We start from the raw sequence: 17758 nt of genomic DNA, 5'->3' as shown, positions 1-17758 counted from the left end.
TGGACCCTTGCAACGTGGCAGGCACTGTCAGGTGCTTGTACACAGTAATTCATTTCATCCTGGAAGTCATCTCCTCTCCACTGTGCAATAGATGAAAAAGCAGATTCTCAAGAGTTTAACTGCCTTAGCCACAGTCACACAGATGACATTCCAACCCCAGGTCTGATTCGAGAGCTCCTGCTCTTTCCATGCCTAGGATTAAATCCTGGCTCCACTAATTTTGTGACCTTGGGCAAATTGCTTAACATGTCTGCCTGCATGTCCTCATCTGTGAAAGGTGGAGATAATAATCATCTTTACCCTGCAGGACTGTTGGAGTAAATGAATTAGTAGTGTGTAAAGTTCTTTGAGCAATGTCTGGCACATAATGAGTGCTGAACAATGTTGACTTCTGTTATTACAACCACCCTACTGTCCCAAGCCTTTCTTCTTCTGCAGCATTACCTATATAGTTACATTGGGTCTCACAGGCAGAAATTTAACCAACCTGTAAGGTAAAGTTAATAAGAGTTGCCCTATGGGGAACATCAGGGAGTTGGTTATTTGGGAAATTGTTCTGTCATTAAATGGAACTTAATTTTTCCTGTGTTGTCTCTGTGTTTTATAATAGTATATTATTGACAGAGATCTTTAAATTCTTTGTTTCAAAGAGCCAAAGGTAGGTGTCAAGTAGAGTAGTTTAATTGGGTATAGGGGGTAGAAATGAAATACTTTATATTCGCCTAATAATTGTTAGGAAGACCCTGTTTCTTCCAGCAACTCTGTGCCACTGAAGTGCCCTCCCGCTTCTATGTTTTATGTTTTTCATCCCTTCTGTTTTTATATCTATTTAGTCTCAGTTTTATTAGAACCTGCCGATTTCTAAATGTTCAAAAAAGAGGAAAATACATACTTGATCAATTTTCAAAAGCATGAAAAACAGTAGCTGTTTTTAAGTCACTTAAATGCAGCTGAGAAACTTAGGATTTTTAGAAAATATGCTGTGAAAACAAATCTAGCAGATACTCTTAGTGGGAATTATCATAGTTAAGATCAAATATAACATATAGTGAACAAAGAATAATTATGTAATATAAAACCAGCTTATCAGTTACCTTCAGTTCACAGTTTGTGTAAAAAACCAAGTTTACATGCCCAGTAACTCTACCTTAGTGGCAAGTAAGACCAACAAATGGTTTCTTAGCCCAGCAGTGAAATCCAATAATGTAAAAAAAAGGTAAGAACCCATGAAAAGTCAGATATTCACAGAATTCCCATAAGAAAACATGCTTGAAAGCCACTGCCTAAAGTGGCTTTTTATAGTTCAATACTTAAATGTACTCACTTGTTTACTCTTTGATAGTATTCATGCATTTTCTGTGTATCTGTAGTTGTGTACTCAATGTTAGATTCAGGAGAGCTAAAATAAAATATCTTGCATATCTGTTATTTTTCTTATTCGTTAATGTTATTAAGAAATTAAACTTTCTCAGCATAGTGACTTTCCTTCTATTAAATAAAATAACATTTAAATTGTATTTTAGATCTTACTGCAAAGATGAAACTTGATGAAACTCCTATGTTTGACCCAACTCTGCTCCAAGAAGTGGACTGGAGCCAGAATACAGCTACATTTTCTCCAGCCATTTCCCCAGCACAATCCTGGAGAAGGTTTGGTTTTGAGGCCTCTTTGTACTGCTGATTTAATAGAGGTATGAGCTCAGTTTACAAATCCTGGTTATTTGTAGTTAGCATGCTGTTTTCCTCCACAAACATCATATTGATGGTGATAATTTTTAAAAATAATACTTGACTTTGGATTATGTTTTGTATTTAATTTTTTAAAGTGACTGAGACCCTCAATTTCAATGTGTATGTGTCATGGCAAAGACCAGATATTACTGTGTAATGTTTCAAATGACTTAATTACAAACATTGCTCCTTGCTATAAGAGGCCAAAAGACTCCTCCTAAAGGTGAAATGATCACTTATAATGACATGTAAGAATCTTCTCTAAGATGCTGGATGGGGAATGAGGGTTAGAGATACTGCCTTGGATAAATTGTGAAAGGTTATGTCTACATGTTATTTTGTTTAACATCTAAATTTTTCAAAATGATTTTCTTAATTTTTAGTAATCAAAAGTCAACTTTTTACAGTTTTCCTTTTGGTTAGAAATATGAAGAAACTAATTTTGGTTAAATAAGTCATTCAGTGTGTATAAGTTAGATTCTCAAAGTTCTAAAATGCACTGTTCACATAATTTGAGCTAACATTAATGAAATTAATCAGGAATATTTAAAAATAGTTTCAACAATTATATTATTTATATTATGTATAGTATTTTATTTGGTCATTGACAATCTTGCACTTTTAGGCATCCTTTGCATTGTATTTAATGCAAATTACATTCAGAAACATACACGCTGGTTCTATAAATATTGAATATTAAGGTTAATACTATTCCAAAAATCTTTCTAGGCAAAAACATTGGTAAAACTTATTCTTTGTTTTATGTAGTGACTATAGAAGAATAAAGGGTTTCAATTTAATCTTTTGAAATACTTTTAAAATTCTAAGATTTATTGAAGTTTTGAAAAAATAATTACCCATAATCCTACCTGCTTATTTAGCACATTGCTTCATTTGATATCTCTTACATTTGCTTTTATGACTTGAAATATGTTTTTTCAAACTAGGTTTTTTAAAGGTACTTGGTCAGCTAACAGAGACTGGAGTTGTTAGCCCTGAACAATTTATGAGTAAGTACTATAGCCTCTATTTTCTGAATGAAGAGAAATAAAGGGAAACAAGATTTTATTTTTGTTAGAGCTCTGTTCCATCTATACTACATGTGTTTTTGTTCAAATAGAAATAATTGAGGTAACTAATTGGCTAATTTTATCTTTTTAAGAAATTTCTTTTCAGTTACAATTGACATTCAATACTATTTTGTATTAGTTTCAGGTGCATAGCGATTAGACAGTCATATCCTTTAGAAAGTATTCCCTCTCTAATTTCAAGTACCCACCTAGCACCATAGTTATTCCAGTATTATTGACTATATTCCCTTTGCTGTACTTTACATCCCTGTGACTGTTTTGTAACTACCAATTTGTCCCTCTCAATTCCTTTTTCACCCAGCCCCTAATCCTGCTCCCATGTGGCAACCATCAGCTTGTTCTCTGTTATGTATGAGTTTTATCTCTGTTTTGTTTTTTAGCTTCCACATGCAGTGTGGGGCTAAAGTAGTTTACAGTTCTGAGTACACAAAACAGAGTTTATTCTTGTATTATTACATATTGTACTTTTCCATATAAACTGTAAACCTACTTTTGCCCCACCCTGTGTAAGTGAAATCATATGGTATTTATCTTTTTCTGCCAACCTATTTAACTTAGCACAATACCATCTAGGTCCATCTATATTGTCATAAATGGTAAGACTTCATTTTTATGGCTGAGTAATATCCCATTTTGAATATATATACACACATATCTATGTGTGTATATATATATATATCACCTTCCTTTTCCATTCAACTTTTTATTGGAGCATTTAATTCATTAACACTTAAAGTAGTTATTGATGGGTATGTAGTTATTGCCATTTTTTGTTTCTGATTGTCTTTATAGTTCTTAATATCTTTTGTATGTTGATGACTTTTTTCCAAAAGATTTTATTTATTTTTAGAGAGGGGGGAAGAGGGGAGAAAGGGAGAGTAACATTGATGTGTGGTTGCCACTTGCATGCCTCTAACAGGGGACCCAGACTGCAACCCATGCATGTGCCCTGACTGGGAATTGAACTGGCAACCCTTTGGTTCACAGGCCAGTGCTCAATCCACTGAGCCACACCAGCCAGGGTGTATGTTGATGACTTTCTATAGTGTTGTTTGGATTCCTTTCTCTTTATTTCTTGTATATCTCTTGTAGATTTTTTATTGTGGTTACCATGTGCTTTACATGTACCAAAGCTAGGTTTAGTGGTCTATTTTAAGTTGATGGTTTAATTTTGAACACATTCTATAATCATTACCATTTTTACTTACTTACCCGCTTCACATTTGGTTTTGTATTTATTCACTACTGTGTTTATGTGTATCCCTTAATTTACTGTTGTATGATCTTCCTACTTTTGCCTTTTATCCTTTGTACTAGCTTTAGTGTTGGTGATCCACTGTTTTTGTCTTTGTCAGTGAGAATTTTTCTTTGCATTATTTTCTTATTCATATTTTTATTATTATTTTTCTTCTTCAGTAAGAACCATTAGCATTTTTTATAATACTGGTTTGGTGGTGAAGAACTCCTTTATCTTTTTCTTGTCTGGGAAGCTCTTCATCTGTCCTTCCATTCTAAATGATGGCTTTGGTGAGTAGAATAATCTTGGTTCTAGGGCCTTGCTTCTCGTCACTTTGAATATTTTTTGCTAATCCCTTCTGGCCTGCAAAGTTTCTGTGGAATCAGCTGACAGTCTTACTTGAGCTCCTTTGTGGGTAACTAACTGCTTTTCTCTTGCTGCTTTTAGGATTCTTTCTGTCTTTAACCTTTGGCATTTTGATTATGATGTGTCTTCATGTGGGCCTCTATGGGTTCATCTTGTTTGGGACACTGCGTTTCCTGGATTTGTAATGTCTATTTCCCTTCACCAGATTAGGGAAGTTTTCAGTCGTTTTATTTTATTTTATTTATTTTTAGAGAGGGCAAGGGAGGGAGATAGAGGGGGAGAGAAGTATGAATGTGTGGTTGCCTCTCACGTGGCCCCCACTGGGGACCTGGTCTGCAACCCAGGCATGTGCCCTGACTGGGAATTGAACTGGCGACACTTTGGTTCACAGCCCACACTCAATCCACTGAGCTACGCCAGCCAGGGCCAGTCATTACTCCTTCATTTAAGTTTTCAATCCCTTGCTCCCACTCTTCTAATGGTATCCCTATGATACAAATATTGTCACACTTGATGTTGTTCCAGAGGCCCTTTCAACTATTCCTCATTTCTCCCTCAGTCCTCAATTCTAAAAATTCTTTTTTCCTTTGGCTGTTCTGATTATGTGTTTTCTGCTACCTTGTCTTCCAAATCACCGATTTGATCCTCCGATTTATTTGACCTGCTACTGACTTTATCTAATGTATTTCTTTCGTGTATTGTAGTCTTCATTTATGACTGATTCTTTGTTTCTTATCCCTTTTTTTATTTGTTTCTCTTTGAAGTTCTCACTCAGATCTTCTATTCTTCCCGTAAGTTCATTGGCAATCCTTCTAACTAGTGTTTTGAATTCTGCATCTGGTAGCTTGCTTGCCTCTATTTCTGTGTAGTTAATTTTCAATAATTTTGTCCTGTTTTTCATTTTGGCAGCCTCCCTGTGTTTGTTTCTGTGTATCAGGTATATCTTCTGTGTCTTCCAGTCTTGGCAGAGTGGCCTTATGTAATGTGCCCTATGGGGCCCAGTGGCACAGTCTTCCCAGGTCACCTGAGCCAGGTGCTCATTAGATGTCCCTTGTGTGGACTTTGTGTGCCCTTCTATTGTAGTTGAGCCTTTATTGCTGTTGGCGTGTCAGTGCTGAGATTGACCCTCATGCTGACTGGCTGTGAGGACCACAGACAAGTTGTTGTGTGGGGACTGACCCCATGGACCAGTATTCACTTTAGTGGAGCTCTGGTTCCTCCTGAGCCCACCCTTTGGGTGTGGCATTTGTGGCATTAATTGGGTGGTGCTCTGGTGTGGTCTGAGGCTAGTCACCAGGTGTATTGGTGCTGGGGCCTCTTGGTGCTCACAGGCCAAGGTCAGCTGCTACCTGTCTCTAACCTGGGGCCACCCAGTGAGAGCTATAGTGACCTGTGGTTGGTAGCTGCCTGTGCTAGGCTTTAAGGCACCTGGAAGTTGTTATGCTGTGAACTGAGGCTGGTGACTATTACCCAGCTTGGGACTGCTGAACAAAATACAGGGCATGCTGAGGCCAGCCACTATTTGTCTGGGGACCTTTGAGAGACTTTAAGAATATCCACAGTACAGTCACAGCATGGTCACCTGTGTGGATTAGCCTCTGAGAGAGATTGGGCCGAGTGGGTGAATTGGGTGGGGCAGGGTCTCAGAGAATCACCAGGGTGGGGAGAGTGGTGTTAACCAGGTAGATGGATGCTAGGATCTGGCACCCATCTGCACCAGCTGGGTGAGGGAAAACTGGTGCCTGCTGGCACTTTAATCCCAGAGAGCTTCGCATCCACCCTTGCCTTGAAGCCAGTTTAGTTCTTCCCTGTGTGTTCCTGGCACTTTTTGCGCTCCTGTCCTTTTTCTAGAGCTTGGAGTGAGTGAGTGTGAGTGAATGAGTCTATGCTCAGGCCTTTTAAAAGAATGCCTGTGTATCCAGTAGCCCTTCATCCCACCAGATTGAATTGAATCCCTACTGATTTTCACAGCCATTTATTGTGGGAATTCCTCTTCCCAGCACTGGTGCTTTGGGCTGGGGACCCTGGTATGGGGCTGAGATAACCCCAATTCTTAACCAGCACACATGGATGTGAGACCAGCCCATTTTGCATCTCCACCCCTCCTACTAGTCTTGATGTGGCTGCTGCTTTATATCCTTAGTTAATGGACTTCTGTTCAGCTAGTCTTCAGGTGATTCCCAAGGGTAGGTCTACAATTTAGTTGTAATTCTGATGTTGTGAAAGGAGGTGAGCATAGCATTTATTTACTCTACCATCTTAATCAGAAGTCCAAATTAGCTATTTTCCTATTTAAATGTTTTATATGGCTAAACTGTTCTAAAACACAAATCTAGTAATTACCATGTTTTACAAAATACCTAACTACTGTTAGATAATTACTGTTGCAGAGAACCTAGGTGGCAACTCTAGAGATTCTTTTTTTTAGCTATTTTCTTTCATGAGGTTAATTCACATAAATTTAACCACCAAATCAAAAATGTAAAAGAATATGTTCTATATTTTTTTATTTTCTGTTGACTTTCAAGGTTAGCATGTAATTTAGAGTTAAAATTGAGCTCTCTCCCACCCCCTGAAATACATATGAGAGAATGGAAGTCAAGAGGTTGTGACTCACCCAAGGTCACAAGTAGTTTATTGGTAAGGGAAGACTAGAACCTTCCTGACTCCATCCGGTGGTCCAATAGTCTTTTGCTGTTTTCTGTATTTCCTCATATCCTTCAATAGGTAACTTTGTTTTGTTTTGTACTCCACCTCCCCCTGCAGAGATGAAGACCTTCATTTTGATTTTCATTATTTTCCTTCCTCAAATTTCTTCTTCCTATCCCAGATCCCTATCTAGAAAAAGACTGTGGAAATATGTGAAACTGTTAGGCTCATTTTTATTCCTGAATTCCTCTTTGCATACATATCATATTAGATGAGAAACTGTTATTTCAGCAATATAAGTACTAAAAGTCAAATTTGAGTATAATGTACTTATTCTGTCTTTGCTCCTATATGCTGTGATTTGGGAAGTGGAAGACATTTTTCACTGACTTCACAGGTGTTTTCAAAGGAAACAAAACTAAATGATGATTCTAATTTCTAAAAAAGCAAGTCATATATTCATGAAACACTTGAGATCACAAGGAAAGGACTGAGAGCTACTTTCATCAAAATATTTGGAAACCAAAGACTAAAAATTACAGGATGGAGCCATGTAAAAACATTTTGTTAAAATTTGCAGAGTTTTGTTCTAATAAAATATATGTTGAGTGTAATAGGTGAAAACATTGATTTAAAGTAATTAAGTAATGATTCATCAGTCACAGAAGTGGCACATCTACAATTTACTTGAGTGCTGTTCGTCTAAAATGGCTGAATTACTCTGACTTTGCTAGCATATTCTTTACATGTATGGACTATATTCTAAATGATTGATTGCTGATATTTCAACTACTTGGTCATTTTAAGTATTTTCTTAGAAACAGTATAAATTACTCTGGTGAAATAGCTTTGAATGTTTAATAACGAACTCAGCTTATCCTAGTAAGCTGGGCACCTAATGAAGTTTAATGTCTGCATAACACTGTTTTCAATTTCCACAGAATCTTTTGAGCACATGAAGAAATCTGGAGATTATTATGTTACCGTTGTGGAAGATGTGACTTTAGGACAGATTGTTGCTACAGCAACTCTGATAGTAGAACATAAATTTATCCATTCCTGTGCTAAGGTACGTGTTCCCAATAATGCTTCTGAGCTAAAATGGACAGATGTTTTCTAGCAAAATCTATGTTGATTTTCCATTAGACAAATCTGTTTTCTTACTGATTTTCATTGTAAAATGAGGGGTATATATTGCCCCCCCCAAAAGTTCTGCTTCTTAGAAGTCCCTTAGAGGCAATTTCCCATTTTGTTCTAGTTATGAGGAAAAACATGTATTAACAATAGGAATTTTATTTGCTAAAAATTGTTCTTTAAGGTATTATATTTGATCTGGCCATGGAGAAAGCAAGAAAGTGCCATGAAATTTGGCAGTAATCTTTAGAATGCGTAGTGCTTTTTTTAAAAACCATACTTTGAATATACTACACTAACACAAATTCCCATCAATTTCCAAGTGGTAAAGAGCTCAGAACAGTATAATATTTTCTAACTGTGACATTTCTAATACCTACAGAGCTCCTTTACTTCTCATGGCTTGCAGGAAGATAGGAACAATGGGGTGGGGAGGTTCAGGATAGACAAAATAAGACTAAGCCACAGATTGATGGATTCATTATTTCGTCTACAAGTAAATGAAAAATGTTGCATTTTAGTTTATATTAAGTTCAAGTTTACAAAACATTAATTTTTATCAGTGAATTTTTACCATCCATCACTTGTTGTTTCACCTAAAAACAAACTACATGCTTGGCTCTTTCAGAGAGGACGAGTAGAAGATGTTGTTGTTAGTGATGAATGCAGAGGAAAACAGCTTGGCAAATTGTAAGTAGGCAGAAACAAGGTAACCCTGCATAAATTAAGATGCTTTTTGTGTTTCAGTTTAGATTCTTGCCAAGATGCTTGTTAAACATGTTTTCCTATTTGAAGTTCTTTTTAGACATAATTAATTATGAACCCATCTCTCTGCAGTTTAGACTGAATTTAATGAAGAAAAAGTATTTTTATATTAATTTTACCATAAAGGTTGAGAATTGGAAGTATACTGTTTGACAGTCAGTAATATCTATACATGGTTAATTTTTAGTAGTTATATTCTCATACAAGTAGGAAATAACGTTTTGGCTAAGTCAGGTGATTTCCCCATTTCTCTGTTATATTTTAAAACAAGGGAAATGTTCTCAGTCTCCTAAGTTTTAGAAACATACTAAAACAGCCTTTACTGTAAAATCTTTTACACATCTACCCAGATCTTTTAAAAACAGGCCAGTTCCTAGTATAGTAGTCTTCACTTTGTCATTCCCTTTATAATTTTATAGCTTCAATCAAGATGTTCTGTAAATTGACATGATTTTTCAGTTTATGCAAACATGAAAAAAAAACACGTCAGGTAAATTTTTGTAGATTTATTTACTTACCTATTTTTACCTCTAAGGCAGTCAGAATCCCATCCTTATACTGGGTTTTAATTTTTTAAGGATTTGTAAAGGTGTATATTGTTTTGCTTTATTTCTACTTCATATTAATTATTCCAATCCAGAGTTAATCTGGTATCTACTTTCACAAATATTAGCTTTAAAAATGATACAGAACAAAGCTATTGTTTACCCATTTTATGTGGGAATGTTGACTGCTCTTAAGTAGTTTGAACAGATTTAGAAAAAAAGACATTTTTAAAAAATAATATAGGCCATATTTTTAAAACAGATTGAGTCTTTAAGACTTATTTTTAAAGAGGGTGAGGGTGAGTTCAGTATTTGTCCTATTTATCAGCAGGCTGATGATTATCAGATAATGTATATTTGAAACAAACTAAAATGCTTGGGGTGATTTAAATGGTTATCCACTTATAATATGAATATTTAAATGAATATAGTGGGAAAGGCCATGACCTAAACCTATTTCTAATATAAACTTGAAATTTTATGTAATATTCATATTGTTATTAAAACCCATTTTTATTAACAAATGATCTGTGATTTTCCCCCTCCCATTTTTTTTTTAATTTCAGGTTGTTATCAACCCTTACTTTGCTAAGCAAGAAACTGAACTGTTATAAGATTACTCTTGAATGTCTACCACAAAATGTTGGTTTCTATAAAAAGTTTGGATATACAGTATCTGAGGAAAACTACATGTGTCGGAGATTTCTAAAGTAAAAATTTTAAAGAAAGACAGTTGTTAAAGGAGCTGACGCAGTAGCGTTATATAGGCTTCCTAGAGTTAAAACAGTTTGTTACAACCCAGCGACCTCCACAAGAACTGGGTTGAAAAAACATTGTAATACAACAAATATAATGACATTTAGAAGATTACTTTGGGTTGGTGGTTCACCTGTGAGTTGATTAAATTACAAATGAATTATAAAGAGGATGATTTTTAACCAAAGGAAATATATTTTTAACTTGAATCTTTTCTTGTATTTTTCTAAAGTTTGGCCTCATTTCTTGGTAGTCACAGTATAGGAGTTCTGTATTTGCTATCTGTAGTGCTCATTTTTAAAAAAGCATACAATGAATAAGACTTTCTTATCACCATAAAATTAATATTTTCGGTTCAAAGAAATGTCTAAATACAAATTAAGGGTGTGTCATTTCCCATATATTACTTGAAATTGGGTATGTTAGATATATAGCTAAATATAGTACATTCCAACATTTGTTGATCCTAATACTGTACTGGTAAATAATCTGGTCAGCTTTTAAAAATAGAAATGAAAATTAACTTAAACATGTGACAAGATTCAAAGTAAAACAGTTTAAATGTACTTCTAATGGTTTGTGTATTTCTAATGTAGATAAAGTACCACCTGTCTTATATGTGAAATACTTATTCAAGGTACCTAAGAGGAAATAAATATAAGGTACTTTTTAACAGTGAGTTAGCAAATCATGGCATATTATGAGTGAGAATTTTAACCTGAATTCTCATCTTTTAATGGGTGTCTGAGGCCTCTTCTGAGGAACATTTTTATGAAAAATAGATTATAAATTTGAATAGAATATTTAAACATGTATATTTGTTACATTCTTAAAATGTTGATGGAACCTTTTCTATTTAATGTGATTATAAAGAGTACTATTGAATAGTCCAGTCACTATCCTGTTTTGATTTTATTTTTTTTAAGTTGGAGCAGGTATGAAAATGTTGTTAATGGTTCTAATCTTTTGCATTCCATGTTACATTAAACCTGTTCATGTGATGACTAGTCTTTTGTTAGAATCCTAACGTCTGTGCTTTTTCTTGAGTCTTCTCTTGAACTAATAGGTCAAGTCGTGGTTCATAAAGTTAGTTTTGTGTACTCCTTATAAAACGAACTTGGAAAGTGAAGACCACCTGTTTCTCATCCCTTTCACTCACACCTACCTGAACTGGACTAAGGAAAGCAACAAAGCTAGTTTTGCCTTTACTAAAGTCCCACAGCCTTGCAATGACAGTAGCTTTATCAAGTACACCAACATTAAAAATAAGCCTAATAAAAGACAAAATTAAATGTTTTACTTTTCTTAACACCGAACAATTTGATGTAAAACTGTCTACAAGGTTGGTATTTCAAAAATTTCTTTAAATGGTGCTCTTAAGGTGTTACCTTAAATCCCCCCTAAAGGAAATAGTTACAACCAAGGTATAGTATATAAAAATTGTGTCATGAGGAAAATGATATTCTGTATTTAGCTTTAGTTACCCAGAGTATGTTTATGATTTTCTAAGCCATATTGTGAGTAAACTTGAGCACAAAAAAACCTAAAACATGTCATTTAAATATATTCACAAATTTGAGCACTGCTTGCTTTTGAAAAGGTACTATATAATGAAATGGCAATTGTAATTTTTACTGTGCCCCATCTATTGTGTATATTTGTTTCATTAATTCTAAGATGACCGTTTTTTTACACTGTAACATTTAGGAACTCTGGGTGCATTTTATGATCAAGGATTTGTCATAGTTTATTCAGTAATATTTTGCCTTTCAGTGGTATCTAAAATAATGGTGTAGTAGTGGCATCTTTGATTTGATGAAGAATAGTATGTAGGTGGGCTAACAGGGAAAATAGTTTCTAATTTCTGTAGAAATTGTTCTACAGGTTACCTCCCATTTCCTTCAGGCATGAAATTCTTTACTTCCAACTCAATCAACTAATCCCTAAAATTATACTTGAGCTAATATTTGGGCCTTGGGTGGACAACTGACCATATTGTGTGTGTGTGTGTGTGTGTGTGTGTGTGTGTGTGTGAGAGAGAGAGACCATAATGTTTGGAAGATACTCTTAAGTGCTTATTAATTTCCAATGTTCATTTATCCTTCTTAATTTGTGGGAATAAAACTAAATTATTTCTACCTAGAAGCCAACAATCTAAGTAATGAAGTTCTGAGGCATAAGCAGTATAAACAAGCTTTTCAATCGTTTTGAGGTATAATGGCACAACAGCTTTAATACAACCACCAATCTTCACAAAATAATTTTAATACTTTGTGTCCGGGCTAGCAGCATGTCGCACTGTGACATTCCTATACATACATAAGCATTTTATCTAAGTACAAATGTTGAAAGCAGAGTAACGTAATCAACTGCCTATACAAAGGTAAGTAGACACTGTAGATTATTTTTTTTCTTGAATTTTTGCTGCATAGTAAATTGCAATTACATGTCAGTATGATGTTACTGATCTATAGAATACACTTTGAACTGTGAGGTATGGCAACTCCCTAAAAAGAGAGCTAACATGTAAACCTGAATATTTTGAGTGATTTTTTTTTTTAGCTGCCATGGATGGGTAAGACAAAAAAAGAAGAAAAAAAGAAATCCAGCATTCAAAGACCTAGAAACTTATTTTTTAACCAAAAAAATAAAATAAAATCTTTTAGTAATTCTCAGCTATTTCTTAACATTTCCTTTTTTGGAGCATTGTTGAATGGACAACAATAAAGTAAATACTAAAGTGAAGCTTTGTTGTGGAAGTGTGGGCTAAGCCAGTTATTTAAAAAAAAAAAAAGTCTACCAGGTAACTGCTCATTTACTTTACATCAAGTTAAGACCCTGATATATGTATATATGCATATATACACACCCCAACTTTATAATTCAAGAATGCAGTTAAATACTTCTAATTTACTTGAATTACCATGGTAATAAGACAATTAGAAACCCTGTATTTTCTAAAAAGGACATGCTTAACATTTTCTGAACATTACTTCTAAATTCAGGTGAAGCACAAAATCCCCCCAAAACATATATTCTGCTCTAAAAGTTAAGTAGTTGAGAGTTCATAGCAAGAACCATAACAAATTTAACATTTCCACCATGAAGTAGATAAAAATAAGCAAAAGTAACTGCTATTTAAACATCTACTAGATAAAAAAATATGAACCAGTTAACTGAAATTAGAAGGTAAGACTGCCATTCCAGTTTGAATATTTTCAATATTTAAGCTTCACACTTTCAAAATGGACAATAAAACAGTTGTCCCATGTCTTAATGCAATTAGGGTCACTTTAAATTCTGTGCCCAGATTACATATTTAATGTTTAAAATTTGGTACTATATCACTTATACATTATTCAAATATTTAGAAAATAAATCATGATTGGCTAAATGTAATTAACTATCACAACACATCAGTGGAAATAAAGGAATTACAGAAATGGAACCAACTGGAAAAATGGGAAGAACTAGTTGAACATTAGGTGGAAGAACGGATCCAAGACAAAACATATTTGCAATGTTCTTATATGAAAGGAAGAATAAACATGTTTTGTCCACATGACAGTCCCTTTTCCTAGTGTTTGTGAGAGATGGTCTTCAATATACAGTGCTGGGCAGGCACTTTAGTGACAACATAAAAATTACAGTGGTTAGGAAAAGTGGAAAATTACCAACTATAAATTAAAACATAACCAAATGTATATTTTTTGGCCCAACTACTAGAGAGTCATGTGTGCTTAAGAAACTAATTTTAAAAGTCTTTACCTAATTTTAAAACCTAAATGTACTACTAGGAAGATTCTTTTGAGCAGAGTTTCTGCTAAATGAAGCATCATATATTATAGATTACAAGAGAGATCTTCGCTGACTTACCCAATACTGCTCTATTTACAGGAAAGCTGTGTTACCTGGCACTTTACCAACAGGAATTTCTGAACACTTAATGCAAATCTTGACTCTACCACACCAAATGACCTAATCACACAACAGAATACAAGACCACAGTGGAATTAACAGTATTTGTTTTCAGGGTGGTAAAATAGAGAAAGGGAAAGGAGATGAGAAGAGGAATAACACCTGGGTCATCAGGAATTAACTCTTAATTAACAAAGCAATTTTAATTCATTTCTACTCTCCTGCTATGCTGGATAAAAGAAGCTTTTACTGTATTATTACATTTTAGGGAGGAAAAGCCAAGCAAGTAACTTGGTGTAATGTTACCTTGCATAGTACCTATTGGCAGGTACCAAGGGAACAGATGGAAATAAAGCACCTCAAGAGAGGACTGATAAAAGTGAGATAGAAAGGCGTTTTGTTTGTGCTAACCTAAATTATCAACTAAAAAATTTAAAACACTCCCCTCCTCCCTTACGACACACTTAAAATAGCAAAAATGTTTTTCTTAGAACAATATATAAATAAAAATAGGGAAAAACAGGATCTATGAAATGACTTTAGATTAACTCAAGGTAAAGAACTGATTAAAACACTAATTTAAAACATCCTCAAGTCTCCCACAAATCAATTTCCCCAGTAAATGAACCTTCAAAGAAAAGCTTCTATCTGAGCCAGAACAACCTCAAAGAGTCATTAAGACAATATAAAATAAGGAGTAAATATTTCCAAATTATTTACTGAGGTTTCTTCAAGCCTCAGATTGTTAAAATTTTTCATTGTTCTACATACTAATTTAGAGGTCATGAGGATTTATTTTTAGTTTTTTTTTTTTAATGATGCAAGGCACTTTTCTTTTTGGGCTTCATTTAGGAAAAAAATACTGCTACATTGGTTTATATTCTATTTAGAACCATTTGGACAAAGAAAAACAAGCTAAGCAACTCTAAAAAGAACACACACATTTGGCTTTTGAGAAATGCAAAAAGCATCTTTTGTTCATTAAACTTTTTCTATAGACTAAACAAATTAGGAAGATAATAGGAAAGGAAGCAATACTTGGATCATCTTTAAGTAGTTGGCTAATGTCATGATTTAAAGATTAGTAATAATCAAGAAGTTTTTTAAAAAAACAGATTGAGTTATTTAATTATACTAAGAAAGAAATGTGCAAGATTCCTGCATTTGTTAATGTTTCTGTAAGAGGTTCCATCATAAAATTGAACTGTAAAATTATTTTTAAATGTAATATATAGAACACAATGAATTTTTAGCAAACTTTAGGAAATTCTTTTGTTATAAATTACCCAGATTTTATAAACAAATCCCCCTAACTTGCATTTTGTTTAAAGTAATAACTATATCATACAAATAAATTTCAAGTATGAAAAGTGCATTATTGCAATAATACCTCTTTGCAAGTCCAAAATTCTTTGTTTATAATAAAATTGTAAAGTGTTAAAAAAAAAGAGAGAGAGAGAGAGAGAGAGAAAAGGAGTGAAACCATCAGTGCCATCTAATGCAGAAATCCAACATCTTAAAATGTTGCTTAACAGATTGTAAAGAAACACATCTGGAAGCAACATACAATTGAAAAGAAACTACTTGTGTTTTTACCATTTTACATTATTATTGTCTCTAGTGTTTTTTCCTTCCCCAAAAGAAATTCACATCTTCTATAACATTGCTCTTGATTCAGCCATTCTGTGCAGTCGCAACTTGCATGCTTCCAAAATCATCATCTTCTTCATGTGTTCTCTTCAAACTGCCTAAAATTTTGGCATGAACATAACATATAATGGGAGCTTAAATGAGTTCACTTATTAGAATGTTATACCTAATAAAAGTTGCATTTTTAATGAAGTGTTGCCATGTATAGGTACTATGAAAATTCCATGACTGAACTTCAGCAAACTTTGGTAAATTCTCTTGTTATGAATCACCCAAGGACTTTTGTATCTTCCTAACAATATATTTCCCTCTTGAGAATTAAGATGGTCTTAGGTATTATAAATGATAAACATAATTTTTTAAAATAGTTTGATAACAGAAGTTTTAGAGATAATGGTACATAAATAAGTGGTTATCAAATTTATATTTTTTAGGTACCATAATCATGACTTATGACATAAAATTAAGACATTAATTTTATGTCTATGACTTTGGCATGCAACAGATAAAGAGATTTTCTTTAAGCTACTCTTCACATCAGAGTCTGCTAGTACACAAATTTCCCACATACAATCAAAATTGTCCCTATATGCACAAAAGGTATAACCAAAAAATCTGAATCTCAACAGAGGAAAACTGTTGGAAACAATAACTGGTAAAGCAGGATGCTATATTACATGCGTAACAATGGCATGGCCTTAAACATACACTCTAATGGTTGTGCTAAATCATAGTAATAATGTTAATTCAGAGGGCAGATTCCAACATGAAACTAATGTCTCCCTATAATCAAACAAGGATGGAAACATAAATTAAGACAATGAGATAAAGATAAAAATATGCTAGCCATGAAAGGCTAAATGCCGCTGCTATACTGAGTTTCAGCTGAGGTGCTGCACTTGCCTTCTACTAAGGGAGGTGAGATAGAAATAACTATTGCAAGACAGAAAGTGAGGGGTACAGATAAAGGAGATCTGCATGACAGAACTCCTTTGCTCCTTCTGAAGGAGATGACACCTGAACTAAGTTAAAATAGACGGAATGTGGTGCTTTCTTGGAAATAAAAAGGCACAAAGGGAACCATCATGGAGTGCATATATAAAGAAGAACTGTGAGGGACATCAGAAAAGATCAGAAGAGCCTTTGATTAGTACCTATGACACTACCCATGTTTTTTCCTCTGCAGGAATTAACCCAGTGAAGGCTTTTGTACAGGAAAAACATCACAATCAGAACTATCTTTAGTGAAAATAATTCTGGCCACAATGTTCAGAACAGACCAAATAAAAAGAGTTTGGACAGGAGGCCAAAAAGGGACTGAACTAAACTGAGACTAAGGGTACTACTATAAAAGAGGGAATGAACTTTAAAAGCACCGAGGAAACAGAACGTGGCAGATTTGGAAAGAACCAGATGGAGGTGGCAAGAGAAAGAAGAGTTAACAGCCTTGGCCAGCCAGATAGCTCAGTTGGTTAGAGCACTGTCCCCGTTTATGTCAAGACTGTGGGTTTGATCCTGGGTCAGGACACATACAAAAATCAACCAATGAATGCATAAATAAGTGGAACAAATCAATGTTTTTCTCTGTCTAAAAAAATCAATAAATACAATAAAAAAAAAGTTAATGACAACTAGGAAGTTGCACCTGAGGGGTGAATATACAACATTATCACCACAGGCTGTGAAATATAGTGAAGAGAGTGCTGGATTTGTTCAGGTCACCAGCACTCAATTTCCAAGCCCAACACAATGTAGGTGGTGTAAACTGTCCTTCCTATTGTATAAGGTGGCTGGTTCCAGTAAGAATGAAATGAACTTTGGGAGAGAAAAACTACAAATGAATTCTGTGAGTGCTCTAGCAGAGTAAAACGAACATGGCAAACAAGGGTAACAAGATCTTGGAGAAGGAAGGTAAA

The 17758-nt window shown here is 34.4% G+C and overlaps 2 protein-coding genes and 1 long non-coding RNA gene across 5 annotated transcripts in view; 2 read left to right on the top strand and 1 right to left on the bottom strand.

Moving 5' to 3' along the window:
- The first annotated feature begins 1523 nt into the window (after positions 1-1523).
- On the top strand, positions 1524-10572 carry GNPNAT1 (glucosamine-phosphate N-acetyltransferase 1). Its single transcript, XM_028507874.2, is given in 6 exon segments — positions 1524-1636; positions 1638-1716; positions 2679-2741; positions 8016-8143; positions 8837-8898; positions 10085-10572. Coding segments are annotated over 6 exon segments (579 nt in total). The 5' UTR covers positions 1524-1537; the 3' UTR covers positions 10233-10572.
- A 1919-nt stretch (positions 10573-12491) lies between these two features.
- The window catches only part of STYX (serine/threonine/tyrosine interacting protein), a 47662-nt gene continuing 42395 nt past the window's right edge, over positions 12492-17758 (bottom strand). For all 3 annotated transcript variants that reach the window (XM_028506145.2, XM_028506144.2, XM_036010106.1), the window contains one exon: positions 12492-15940. In XM_028506145.2, the coding sequence (XP_028361946.1) occupies positions 15867-15940 (74 nt within the window). In that variant the 3' untranslated portion in view covers positions 12492-15866. The remainder of the gene's footprint in view (positions 15941-17758) is intronic.
- LOC118496894 lies at positions 15899-17260 on the top strand. The gene is made up of 2 exons (XR_004899457.1): positions 15899-16442; positions 17029-17260. It is a non-coding gene; the product is annotated as an uncharacterized LOC118496894 (long non-coding RNA).

Source organism: Phyllostomus discolor, chromosome 1, assembly GCF_004126475.2.
Source record: "Phyllostomus discolor isolate MPI-MPIP mPhyDis1 chromosome 1, mPhyDis1.pri.v3, whole genome shotgun sequence".
NCBI classification, from domain to species: Eukaryota; Metazoa; Chordata; class Mammalia; order Chiroptera; family Phyllostomidae; genus Phyllostomus; species Phyllostomus discolor.
Note: the sequence above shows the minus strand (reverse complement) of the source record. Positions and strands in the feature narration are given on the sequence as shown.